Here is a 14,627-nt window from a genome sequence, read left to right on the forward strand (position 1 = left end):
AAATGAATAAACTGTTGTCTTACCTATAAAGTCGGTTACATGACAAAAAAATATTCAAATAAAGTTATATTCATGCAATTGCAATTGCCACAGAAAAAATAAGTATAATGAATTTTTTTTTAAATATGACTCATGTTATATATGCTGTTAAATGTACCAACATTTTCCTAAAACATTAATAAGATATAAGATAAATCTGGTTATTAAGTCTGGTAAGAAAATGCAGTACTACTACAGCTAATGACAGCGTTGTTTTCCTCCAAAAGTGGGCGGAACCGTCATTTTTGCCCGGAAGTACGCATGTGTTACGCTCATCTTTAGTACAGTTAAAAGTTCACACAAAGCATAATGGAAATAAAAAAATATGCAGGTTAACATTTATTTCTAAAATGTGTCTTTATTTATTTACCTTCTGTCTGTGGTGGTGTGGGGTTTGGTACATGCAGTGTTACGGCATAAATGTGTGCTTAAGGTGCTCTTCGAGTGCACTCAACCTAAATGACATAATGCTGTAACTTTAAATAAAACCAGCAATTTATCAAATCCCATTGGGTCTATGTGAAGGGCTAATGTACTCTTTCCCAACATAACAAAACATCTACAGCTAATAATGGCGCCTATGTTAACATTTATCTCTTCATGGCATTTCTTTAAGCTTACTTCACAACTCAACATAAATTGGTTCTATAGCTTATCCCTCCTTCACTATTACTCTTGCCATAGTTGCCATTTGACAAAAATTAGAAGAGATTTATATACCTTGGAAGTTACCAACAAAGTGCAGTCCCAGCTTCCATGAACCCAAAAGTCACTATACAGCTTTGATAGGATGGTAATAAGCATAAAGACATAATTTTTATGGCTGGCTATTTTTCTTTTGTTTAGATCCTCAATCGACCAGACTATACAGCACAATAACATTTGAAAATACAATTAATGTCCAAAGAATAAATGTAATTTTTTCTTTTGCAAACGGTTTAACATTAAACGTATCGTTTTTCTCTTGTTAAGAAGCTTATAGGATTGTTTTTCGATTATCCAGGTGTTTGAACATTTGCATTTGTGAAAAACAAAAAAAACGTACAATAAAGCAACAATTAGTACACCATAACATAACATTTATCAAAATCATAATCGGACAGTGTAACACTGTCAACAACAAAATCACATTTGTATCATTGTGACACAAACTCCCTGACAGACACGGACCATGCATCGGATGCTTTGACAGAAGAAGCTCCAATCTCTGCTTTCAGGAATACATGTCCTCATATTCCTTGATAACATACAGATCCAAGAACATGTGACCTGAACAGCACTGAATCCGCCCTCCGTTTATTATATAGCTGTGTGAATGCAGGTCTTCTCTGTGAGGGAGGGGCCCTCAGGGGGCCCTCAGTTGATGGTGAGCACGTCACTCTGGATCTCGTGGCTCAGCTGAGTCTGCAGATCGCTCAGCTTCTTCTTCAGGACAGCCAGCGCCGACATGACGATGGTCTCCGGCCGCAGAGAGCCGCACGACTCCACGTTGTAGAAGAATCTGAGGGGGAATATCCCGAGAGCACTTTAGACATACGCAATATATATTTTTTATTTTAACAGATCATACACTAATTCAAAGCAGATAAATATTTGTGTAACAAAATATATTTTGACAAAAACATATTATTTGGTATCAGATAGAGTGGTGCAGGGGAGTCCTAAAAACCTGAAACTGAGTTAGCATTTTACCACTTCGGTTCCCTTGTGTCCAAGTCAGTGTTTATTGAATGTGTTTTGAGTTAGAAGCCTGAAATAAGGTCTGTAGTAAACAAAAGCTAAAGAGATATTCATGCTTTGTTTTCTGACATAAAAATAACATAATAATAATATATAAATAATATTCATCCAACGGAAAAATCATGTATTTTTTTTTTCTGATGAAGGAGCACTTGGGATGCTAACTTTCAAATCAAGCTACAAAACTAAGTCATCACTGCACCACTCCATTATAACAGCATTTATTGAAATAGAGCAATGAATTTCAAAGTGCTATCTTGTTTTTTTTATTCATAGAGCTGCATGCATTTCCCATTGGCCAACATATCTACAAATCACACATACATGTGTGAAACATTCTTTCCTCACCTCTCTGGCTTCCCATTGGGGTCATAGGGAGCCTGCACCTCATCCTCCTCAATCTCTGAGTATTCACTCTTTGGCCTGAGAATCAGAGTGATACATGCGTCAATTCATCATCCAGTCATTGTTTAAGTTGATACATTTAACTTGAACTTGACTAAATTTACTAAATCTCATACCACTCCTCAGGCCGGGGGAACACTGTGTGCCTCAGTGAGTTGTCGGGGTCGTACTCGAAGGACACCCCCGCTGTGGGGTTCCACTTGGCGTGCTCCTTACCGAAGCCTTTCTTTGCGTACGCCCTGAGCCGCACCTCCTGACCTTTACGGAGCTTCACCAGTATAATGTCTATATTGTGTCAGATAGAAGGGCAGAGTCAGGAATTCTTTTTAAATGTCGGATAAAATGATGGTAAAACAGACGTCTGACAATAACATGCCTATAGACAAGATCCTCTCTTACCATCTTGTTCCACATAGTCATTGGGATCATTGTCTCGACTCCTGGAAGTCACCTGGAAAGCCCAATAAAATTACAGTCAGATTCTCTTCCGATTCCCTTTCCTCTAATGACTTCAATAACCGTAGAAAGAACTCACCGGGATCACTCTGGGATTATTGGACAAAAGGTCTCGTGAGGTGACATGACGCGTCTGGTCTTCAGTGCATCGGACATCCATTGTCAACTCCACAGAGCACTCGGGACAGAAATCATCACAGGTGCAGTCCTGCAGGAGGACCAGAGAGGAAATCATGTCTGTCCTCCAGGAAACAACGTAACAAACACTACCAGGACAATAAATGTGTTACTCTACTACCCTACTTATCATGTTTTTGCCTTTTGTCTGCACTTTCTCTTTACTAAATACTAGGGCTGCTCGATTATGGCAAAAATGATAATCTCGATTATTTGGGTCAATAATTGATATCACGATTATTAAAAACGATTATCCATTTACTTTGAAAACATCCATTTATTGAAAAAACAAAACAATTTGAACAGTATGTTTTTAACAGTTGATTTAACTTTAAGTATAATTCAACTGAAAAACCAATACAAAATACAAATAAATAAATAAAAAAATAGTTTTATTCCGATTATGTTGTTTTCATAATCGTTGCAAGCCAAAATCGTAATTGCGATTAAAATACGATTAATTTAATAGCCCTACTAAATACTACTAAATACTGAACTTGGATAAGTTTTCAGGGCTCTTTTGAATAAAGATGTTTATCAAACTATAAAATGGAAGTGGTAAAATAGGAAACATTCAGAAGTGAAACTATAGACAGACAACAAGATGTTAAAAGCCAGTGTGTGTACTAACACTGAGAATTTATTAGCTCAGTGGTTCCCAACCTTTTTCAGTCAGGCCCCCCTTGGGTGATTGGAAATATTTTCGAGCCCCCCCAACCCGGTTCCCACTGAGATTGGTAGAATTAATTGTATATAGTTGTACAAACATTACATTTTCTCTGCTAATAATAACAAGAGAAGATCCAAATAGAATTTTATATTTTATTATGGATTGAACAACAAAACAAAAGTGCTTGTATTGCCAGATGATCCTGTGCCACTGTGAAATAATGAGGCCTAATTGAAACAATCAATCTGGTCCTTTAACATTATTTTTATAGGTTCTTTTTGTTATTTTTTAAGGGAAAAACTAAACAAATTGGAAACAGAATTAACATTGATTTATTTTATGTATAGTGTGGATTATGGGCTGCTAGCACACATGACATACCTGCAGTGGTGGTAGTAACTAAGTAGATTTACTCAAGTACTGTACTTATTTTGAGGTATTTCCACTTATTCTTCTTTGTAATTCTGCTCCACTACAGTTCAGAGGTGAATGGTGTACTTTTACTCCACTACATGTATTTAATACCTCTAGTTACTTTACAGATGTGGATGAATGATGTGAAATATAATCAAGTCTTAAATCAGACATTAGTTCCACCTGGAGTAAATTCACAAGCTACCCTGCAGTATACTACTTTTACTTAAAGGTGGGGTAGGTCATTTTGGAGAAACCAGCTCGAGATCGCTAGAATTTGAAAATACACAACCGGAGAAAATCTGCCACTTCCTTACAGAGCCCCTCCTCCAACACACACGACCGCGCACATGACCAATGAGGGCACGAGATAAGTTTGTGCACAGATGGAAGGCTGACAGGCAGGTAGGCCATCCAGTTATTTTAGCCGGGCCGGCTCAGATGATTGGTCGTGCTTTTTACAGTATTACAGCTTCCACAGATGACATTTTTTTATGGATTTTTTGTCAAAGCACTTCAGATATTCATTGCTATCGGGATGTTAAGAGCATTCCATGGAATATAACAAAAAGTATATCTCGAGCCGGTTTCTCAAACTTACCTACCCCACCTTTAAGTACTTGTTCTGAGTATTTCTCCCACCTCACACGTAATTGCGGCAACAGAACTCCGAGTTAAGGAAGTCGAAAACGGTGCATTTCTCCGTATTAATATGATGCCTTTTGGCCAGCTGATGGACAGATTGCTCGTGTTTCCGTGTTTATGCGAAAATACTTATGGCAAACGAGCAGACCACATCGAGCACTGTAGAGTGTCACTTTTGAAAGCTCTGTTCTCCACCGGCAGCTCTCTGTGTGCACGGCGCTGCAGCGAGTCTCTCTCTGTGTGTGAGTGTGAGAGAGAGAGAGAGAGAGAGAGAGAGAGAGAGAGAGAGAGAGAGAGAGAGAGAGAGAGAGAGGAGAGAGGACGATGAGAGAGAGAGACGAGAGATGGAGAGAGAGAGACGAGAGAGAGAGAGAGAGAGAGAGAGAGAGAGAGAGAGAGAGAGAGAGAGAGAGAGAGAGCTCCCCACCGACCACGTTAGATGTCAAGCAAGATGTATGCCTCATCATACTTTGTTGATTTGGGCATTATAGCTGAAAGGCTTCTCGTGGGCTCGTCCACTTTTCTTTTAACTGCCGGTTGTGTTAAAAACGTGTCAATTTTATAGATTTTACGAGCAAACAATGTTTGTTTACAACTTCTTCCCAAGCATCACGTTGCAATAGCGCTGCGCCCCGCCCTAGGTTGGGAACCCCCCTAGGTTGGGAACCACTGTATTAGCTGAACATTAGAAGGAGCTGAGGATGATCGGTCCTCAGCCCTGAACACTTCCTGCTAAATATGAGTTGAGTTTAGAGCGTGGAACAATTGATTGTAATAATGGTTTTACATTTAAGGGTGACGGGACCCCCCTCATTGATACAGCAGTACACTGAAAAAACTGAAACTTTGACTTTAATTAAATGTATTATGTCAACAGATTTCACATAACTGTATCAGTTTAGTTGAAAGAAATTATATTAAGTTTAAATAAAAAAATATTAGATTCAACTTCATACTGTTTTCAACTAACCTAATACAGTTAAGTGAAATGTGTTGAAATAATACACTTAATTAAAGTCAGCGTTTCAGTTATAGTATTCAGTATACTTACCCTGGAATACTGCATTTTCTCAACGATGTCATCACTTGTGAGAGGAATCAGACCTGAGAGCAGAGGAAACATTCATGTTGAACAGCAGGCTTTTCACGCTCTGGTCGCACTACAACAACACATCTTATTACAAGTAGCATTAGAGGAGAATACTGCACACTGTGACACATACCCACTCTGTGTGCGATGAACTCGTCGTGCAGTACTGATGAATTAGCATCAATCTGGATCCAGTCAATCGCTGCAAAAAAAGGGATACAAGTTTAAGTTAATTAGACATTTATCTGAGGCATATCACATGTGGATATTACATTTTCCAATGATGCAGTCACACCAATAACTATTCCTTCTCATAAATGTCCCTTTTTTCTATGGCACTTCAGATAATCTGCTTCAGGGCATAAGCAGAATACTGTATGGTTCATGTAGGTGATGACCTCAGGGTACTGGTGTAAAGTAACTAAGTACATTTACTCAAGTACTGTATTTAAGTACAATTTTGAGGTACTTGTACTCTACTTGAGTAATTACATGTTTTGCTACGTTGTTCTACTCCACTACAGTTCAGAGGTAAATGGTGTACTTTTACTCCACTACATATATTTAATACCTTTAGTTACTTCACAGATGTGGATGAATGATGTGAAATATAATCAAGTGTTAAATCAGACTTTAGTTCCACCTGGAGTAAATCCACAAGCTACCCTGCAGTATACAAAGTCATTCAAACTAGCTGCACCTTTACCAGCTTTGAGAACACTTTAATGATCAATCATTATAAAACATATCATATATATTATTCTGAAATGGACCAATCTGCACAATGACTACTTTTACTTTTGGTACTTTAAGTAGATTTCGATGATAATACTTTTGTACTTTTACTTGAGTAACATTTTAATTGCAGGACTTTTACTGTAACAGAGTATTCCTACACTCTGGTACTTCTACTTTTACTGAAGTACATGATCTAAGTACTTCTCCCACCTCTGCTCAGGTGCTGCACAGGTATAAGAATATATGACAGGAGGCTGGGCAGAGCCCCCCTTTACGTGCGTTTCCACAGAAAAATACATATACATGTCACAGTAGAAAAATAACATTGGGTTAGTTCCAGTAAGTGCCAAAGTAAGCCATGCCAGTGATGTGTTTTTGAGGACTTTTCGGCCACACTGCTACAGAGCATCTCCCAGACGTGCACACTTTTTCATTTGTGTGTGGGCCCACTACAAAGGGTACGGTGTGTATTATGAGTACGCTAGTTAAAGTAAGTAGTAGGTTAAAGATTAATTAGAGATGTTACCCAATAACTCTGAGGAAGTGGTGTCTTTAAATAATATTTTGATTTTTGTAAATGATATTGTGCAGTTTGTCTTCATTAATGAATCTGCTATTTTTAGTAGCAGTCATTTTGTGTATTATTTTTGATGTACATTTTCCATATTTCAAAGGGATATATATATTAATATATTCTATGCTTTTATTAACTTAAAAACAGTAAATATTATTTGAGAATTGGCAAAACAGTCAATAAACTATTATTCTTAAATTCAAAATACATGTCTGGGTCAATTATTTAAAAAGATCATATGGTATAGATCTGGGGTTTTGTTTGCTAGCTTCTCTATTTAGTAGCAGGGTATCATTATTCACCCTTAACAGGACAAACCCTCATTTTCAAATGATCAAAGGATTTATTGCCATATGTACAAAAGCTACAGCGTAGGTGTTTGCAATGAAAATCTGAAGTCCCAGGCTCCTTCAGCATTGTGAAATACAGTATACTTAAGACATTTATATAAATAAAATCATAAATAGTGCAAGAAGAATACAATACAAACCAAAAGTGTCTGTGTTTATATTAAGGTAGTTGCCTAGAAAAAAAGGAATCAAGCCCCCCCAGCATTCCAGTCCAAAGTGAGTTAACATCTAACATTAACTTAAGCATAATAAAGTACTGAGTGCTGAGGGGCTACAGGTACTAATAACATCTGTGCTTTCCTGAATGGGGCTGTTGGATATTTACATCCGGGTATCCCCAAATCACAGTGAGTTAATGATGAGTGTCATGTAAACGTGCATGGCGCCAGTTACACGATGAAAACAACAATTCCAGAGTACACTTTACCTATCGTAGCAACCTCGGACATGAAGACACGGCGGATAGAGTTTGCGACCCTGAAAAGTAGAACAACGGAGGTTATAATAGGTAACAGAAATGACACTTAACTCCTCATTAATGCTGCCCTTTTCTCAACCCTAATGTATCCAAATTAAAAGACAACTTGCTTTTCCCTTTAATGGGACATTGTGTTAATTAACGGAACAGACCTGTTTGATAGTTATTATAAAACACTTTTACTTCTAACATCTAAACTCACATTATTTTGTAACATTTTAACTTAGAGAAGTTATTTAACATGTAAGGTAATGTCTCCTAACATCAGTTTGGATGAGAGGAATAATGGCTGCCACACACGCTCTCCTTGAATGGACAAAGAAGTGAATACTCACGCCAAATCTGTGTTTTCAATGACAAATTTGACATTTTCGTCTGTCAGTTCTGTGATTTTCACCGTCGGCTGGTTAGCATACGGCATTATTGAAGTTAAAAGCCTTAAACATACGTTATTAAATCGTACACTACAAAATACCGCTGGTTCTACGGCCGGAAATATTTACTAACTGCTGATTGGCCAGGAGATGTAAATACGATCACTGATTCGTCAGGACGAAGAATTGAGGCGGGTCCTTATTTAATATCCGGGTCACACTATGGCCCGTTCTCATTTCATCAAATGTCCCTCCTCGACTCCTCGGTCCTCCGGTAGTGACCCGGAAATGAATTTTAGCGCGCCATGTTGAAGGACATCTCATTTCTAGAAATGCACATCGAGGACCGAGCATCGAGCGTCGAGGAGGCTCTCTGGAGGAGCTATAACCGAGGATACACTGATGGGTCCTCCACGGCTCCTTCGTGGATGCATTTCCGGCAACAGTGATGTTTAAAAGAGTCGTGATGCACGGCCGGACTGATCTCAGCCAATGACAGCTCTGCATGCATCCCCTGGATATTATTTTATTAACTGCTTTCATCGCGACGCGATGTTTACAGTGAGAACAGCTGTGAGATCCGTGCAGAAAGCAGAGCAGTGTGTATAATATATATCACTCAGTATAACAGGCCTACTTTCTTTATTTGCTTTAGTTTAGTAGATATCTTCAAACAAAGAGTCCATATTTTTCGAAAACCATTTAGTGCTTCACATAATAAAATACACAACGGCTGTAGCCTGATTATGCTTTAGGAGCTGTAGGTGTGTGTGGTACAGTGTGTGCGTAGATGCAGCGGACAGACAGGTCTCAGTTGGTTTGGTGTCCTCTGCTTACTTTTAATACTTGTAAATAAAACTTTTGGCCTGTAATTTATTTTCCTCATTGTAGCGACCAGAGAGGGGAGGGGGGGGTATATCCAGTCTCTGATAGTGTTACGTTATTATGAGAGTGCTCTGTTTGATTCTGAAATTGTATATATTTATATAAATATATAAATGTGTGTGTGTGTGTCCCCGCATCTGTAGCCTGTTATTGTCTCATTATACCGCACTGTGAATGAATTCAAAGTAAATATATAAGTGGTCATGAACACATCTGTCCATCAGACAGAGGGCTGCTGTGCCTCCTGTCATCATTAATGGACGTCTCTTTAAAATGACCGCTCAGAGGAGAGGAGTTCTCATTTCTCTCAACACCTGCTGCTTCCCCTCCTCTCTCCTCGGTTCCCCTCCGCTCGCATCTCCTGTGGGCGGGACAAAGACACGAGGATAGGAGTCGAGGAGGGGAATTTGATGAAATGAGAACGGCCCAAAGAGTGGAACAGGCTAGCAAGTGTGCAGGTGTGCGTCATATGAGAGGCCCCGCCTTACATTTTGACTGACGTTATATTAACCTCCGCTACACAGTGTCTTTTGCTTTAATAAAGAATGTTGATCACAAAAAAAAGGGTTATTTTGCGATTTGGCAAATCTGAGTCTGCTGTTGACTCGTGCATGACGACGAGTCTGCTGGATCTCTGGATCTGCTGCTATATGGCTACGGCTCTGAGTCCGCACGAGTCTGCTGTGTTTTGCACAGTGAGTCAGGATTTGCGAATCTGAGGGTGTTTCTCAATCGCGAGTACGCTTGCTTGGTAGCACATGTCTGCCGAGCATCTTGCTTCAGAAGCGAGGCAAGAATACTTCCTGGCATTTGGAAAACAAAGAGTGGAACAGGCTAGCAAGTGTGCAGGTGTGCGTCATATGAGAGGCCCCGCCTTACATTTTCCGTCACAGATTTGGGGAAATTGGTCCGTGCGCAAAGCATTGTGGGGATTTTAAGACCGCGGAGTCTACTCATGTGCAGCCTCGATATTTCTCCAAACGGAGTACGCCGGGCTCGGTAGATTTCCAAGTATGCTGGAGATTGGAACAGTACTTCGGCGGCACTCGATGACGTAGTATGCTTGAAATAGTGGCTCTGAAGCAGCTTTACTCGCGATTGAGAAACACCCACTCAGAAGGATTCTCCTCTAATTTCCCCTCCTGGGCTTCTTCTTCTTCTCTTCGTTTTTGGCGGATTGCAAACAACTTAAAAGGTGCATACCGCCACCTACTGTACATGAGTATGAATCATCATATCATACCAACTCTTTAACCTATGATCTAATCAAAATAAATAAATAAAAATAAATAAATAAACCAACAAAAAAACATGAAATAAATAAAACAAAAATAAAAATCTATATTCTTTCCTGACCTACTGTAATGTTAAATGATTTTTCCTACCCCAGTTTCACTCAAGAATGTAAACAGTGCCTTTCTGGTAGCTCTTACTCCCTCTCCTTTTGTTCCCAAAACACCAACTCCATTCCCTCTCTGCCTCTAAAACTTTAGCCTTTAGTTTTTCTCTTTCCGCTTTATAGATGTCACAATGTAACAAGATATGTTCTACATCTTCTTTAACTCCACAGTTCCCACACTTGTCACTGTCACTTTTCCCCATGATAGAGTATCATTCATACTTTGTGATAGTCTTTGCCTTTCTGGTCTTTCTCCCACCTTTTCTGCCAGATCTCCATCCCTTTCTTCTTAATCACTGCATTTCCTTCTCCTTCTCCAAGTTGAACTGGTAATGTGATTTCCTTTTGTAGTGCACTTTTTGCTATCTATCAGCACACTCGTTCCCTTTCACCCCCTCATGTGCAGGCACCCAGCAGAACTGCAGATCTATGCCGCCTCTGTGCAGTCTTAACAGGCTATGATTCAGTTCTATGAGAATGTCTTCTCTGGCAGTTGTTGTTGACTGTATGCTTTGTAATATGGACAATGAATCAGTGCACATCACCACCCTATCTGGTCTGACCTCTTCAACCCACTGTAATCCTATTATTACAGCAAGCATTTCTGCTGTGTACGCTGATAATTGATCAGACGCTCTTTTTGAAATAGATATTTTAAATTCTGGGATGTATATACCAACTCCAACACACTCTTCCTTGTTCTTAGAACCATCTGTGTACATTTGTAGGTAATTGTAGTACTTTTCATTCAGATACATACTTGTTTTAATTCCCACTTCATTTATTTGCCTCTCTTTTTTCCTTTCTACAATACTCATATCTATTTTAGCTTCTGGGGAAAGCCATGGAGGAACACTACTAAATGGGGTTGCTTTGGCAAACGTGATATTCTCCACTCCATATGCCCTCGTTCTCTCCTTACTTGTCCAGCCAAACCCACGTCCCTGGAATTTTGCATATTCCCAGCAATCCTGTAATATTCTGTTTGAAATATCTTCTTCTCCACTTCCTTGTAACCTGACCCAGTATGACAGAGCAAGTGTCTCTCTTCTGATCTCCAGAGGTGTCTCTCCTGCTTCTATCAGAACTGCATTGATAGGGGATGACTTTATCGCTCCAATACACAACCGCAATGCTTTATATTGTATTCTATCCATTTTTAAAAGCGATGTTTTTGCTGCTGCTCCATACACTATACAACCATAATCTATTGTGGACCTCATAATTGATCTGTAAATGTCTATTAATGCTTGTTTGTCTGCGCCCCAGTTGCATCCAGCTACAGCTCGCAATACATTTAATACTTTTTTGCATTTTGTTTCCACTTGATTAATATGCATTTTTCATGTATATTTGCTATCAAACCACAGTCCTAGGTATTTGAACTCATTCACCTGTCATTGGACGATCATATAGTGTTAGCTGTTGGCCATCAATCTTGCGTTTGTTTGTGACTACCATGTAGCATGACTTGCTTTCTGACATTTTGAATCCCCAGTTATATGACCACCTCTCCACTTGTTTAATCGCTCTAGCTATATTCTCCATTACATATGGGGCATTTCTTCCCCTCATCCAAATAGCCCCATCATCTGCGTATAGAGCCGATTGGATGCATGTGTCTAAGCATGGCAATATATCATTAATCATGATGTTAAATAATATTGGACTGACTGCACTCCCTTGGGGAATACCATTTTCTATTTCTAAATAATTGGAAATATCTGCTCCAACCTTTACTCTAAATGTCCTGTCTGTTAAAAAGGCCCTTACCCAATTGTACATTCTCCCTCCAATACCCATTCTACTCAATTTGATCAGTAACCCATCCCTCCACATACAGTCATACACCTTTTCAATGTCAAAGTACACTATTGCCATTATCTCTTTCATTTTCAATGTTTTTTCCACATCATTACTCACTCTTACTAAAGCATCTATTGTGGACCGCCCTTTACGAAATCCGCTCTGAAAACTACTCAGCAGCCCTTTCTGCTCCAGTACATGTGAGAGCCTACGGACAATGATCTTTTCCATCCATTTAAAAAGATGGATAAGCTCTTACATCACACCTATGTGTGATGTAAGAGCTATTGGTCTGTAGTTAGGGTTAGCTGTATCTTTCCCTGGCTTATTGAATGGTAGCACGACTGCTGTTTTCCACAAACTTGGCATATCTCCTTCTCTCCAGATTGTATTGAAAGACTCAGCACCATTGTCATAGTTTCCATAGGTAACTGTCTAAACATAGCATAACATAGCTGGTCTTGTCCTGGGGCTGTATATCCTGTACCTTGTAAGGCTATTTTGAGTTCTGACATTGTAAATTCCACATCAAGAGCTGACCTATATTATCCTGTCTCTTCTCCTTCACGTTTTCATTCTCTGCTAGTAACTGCTGTTTTTGCTGCCTATGAATATCACTGAGATGTTCCCCGCTATGTACTGCTGCAAGTGTCCTTCCTAACATATCTGCCTTCTCTTTATCTGTCACTGCCAGCCTCTCCCCATCAACCAAAGCTGGAATTGTAATGGATTTCCTTTTCCCACTCATCCGCTTAAACATGGACCAGACATCACCTAATTTTACTCCTCTGCCAATGGTAGAACAAAATTCTCTCCATGTTCTTTTTTTTGTATATTTTATTGTCCTTCGAGCAGCTGCCCTTTTCCTTTGAAACTCTATAACATTATTTTGTGTCATGTTTTTTTTTAATTCTCTAAATGTATTGTTTCGCTCTTTAATAGCCCTGCTGCATTCCTCATTCCACCATGGCACCACTTTCTTCCTACCCTTGGTTGTTGTTTTGGGTATACTGTTCTCTGCTGCATTTAGAATATGTTGCGTTATGTGGCTTGTAATGACCTCTATGCTTCCCTCTGATGTTAGCAGGTGTACCGACTCCTCACACCATATCCTACATTTCCCCCAATCAGCTTTAGCAAAGCACCACCTGGTTATTACACCTCCTTCCTGCATATATACATTAGTATTCATTTTAGTAAGCACTGGATAATGGTCACTTCCTACTGTGGAGTTATTCAAAACAAACCATTCGCATGTATGAACCAAACAGTTTGACACTAATGTCAGATCCAGGCATGAGACTTTCCCCCTGTGTACATCTACTCTTGTGCCATGTCCATCATTAAGGCATACTAGTGTTCTTTCCTCCAGCATTTCTTCCACTATATTTCCGTTACTGTCTGTATGGTTGCTGCCCCATAGACTGTTGTGTGCATTGAAATCACCACACCAAACTTCCTTCCTATGTTTATTGCCTGCTATTTCTTTAAATATATCAGTGGTTAGATTTTTACATGGGTTGTATAAATTGATTATCCTAATGTTATCTTGTTTCCTAGGGTTACAGATTTCCACTATAATACACTCTATATCATCAGGAGATTGCACCTCCCTATATGCCACACCATCTTTGAGAAACGTGGCACACCCTCCACCATATTACCTCAGGGACTACCTCTAGATCATATATATATTTCTTGAATTCTTGACCATTAGCTATGAGGCTTCTTGCGTTCCACTGTAGTATGTGCAGCACCATGATTAAGGATCTAACCCTCATCCTGATTTTCATTTTCCCCAGCTCCATTTATAGTTAGCATTGCATGTATCTGATCTGCTTTCATATCTTTCATGTCAAGGAATGTTCCAGCTGCCTCCACAATGGCTTTGATTCTATCACTTTTCTTTTTTAACTGTAATGCAACATTTACAGTATGGCATATAAATACCACAAAATTCACCTTTTTCACTCCTAGAACATCATCATCCTCTTTACTCTTGGTGGCGCTGTGGGGTTGGATTTGAAGATTACTTTTTGGTGTGTTCCTGCCATTTTGTATTGTAATGCTCTGCTCCATTCCACTAGGGGTCTTATTGATTGTTACTGTTCCCCTTACTTTCTTTATTGCTTCTGCGTATGAAACTTTGTTTGTAATCTTAACTCTCTGCACCTCTCTGGCCTCTCTCTGCACTTCACATCCTCCAAACGCAGCACTGTGATCTCCTCCACAGTTACAACATTTAACCTTTGCATCCTTTTCACATACTCATGTTGTCCTCCGCATCTCGCACACCTTAGCTGTCCTTTACACTGCTGCGCTGTGTGCCCCATTCGTTGACATGCGTAGCACCTGAGAGGTTTGGGGATGTACTCCCTAATCGAGTT

General features: G+C 39.4%; 1 protein-coding gene across 1 annotated transcript; it reads right to left on the bottom strand.

Moving 5' to 3' along the window:
• Nucleotides 1-371: 371 nt before the first annotated feature.
• On the bottom strand, nucleotides 372-8,290 carry polr2c (polymerase (RNA) II (DNA directed) polypeptide C). Its single transcript, XM_034132685.1, has 9 exons — nucleotides 8,112-8,290; nucleotides 7,726-7,775; nucleotides 5,770-5,838; nucleotides 5,598-5,650; nucleotides 2,720-2,848; nucleotides 2,584-2,635; nucleotides 2,301-2,469; nucleotides 2,128-2,202; nucleotides 372-1,540 (listed from the first exon to the last, which is right to left on the bottom strand). The coding sequence occupies exons 1-9, from the start codon at nucleotides 8,195-8,197 to the stop codon at nucleotides 1,396-1,398; spliced, it is 828 nt and encodes a 275-aa protein (XP_033988576.1). The 5' UTR covers nucleotides 8,198-8,290; the 3' UTR covers nucleotides 372-1,395.
• Nucleotides 8,291-14,627: the final 6,337 nt, after the last annotated feature.

This window comes from Trematomus bernacchii, unplaced genomic scaffold (genome assembly GCF_902827165.1).
Source record: "Trematomus bernacchii unplaced genomic scaffold, fTreBer1.1, whole genome shotgun sequence".
Classification (NCBI taxonomy): domain Eukaryota; kingdom Metazoa; phylum Chordata; class Actinopteri; order Perciformes; family Nototheniidae; genus Trematomus; species Trematomus bernacchii.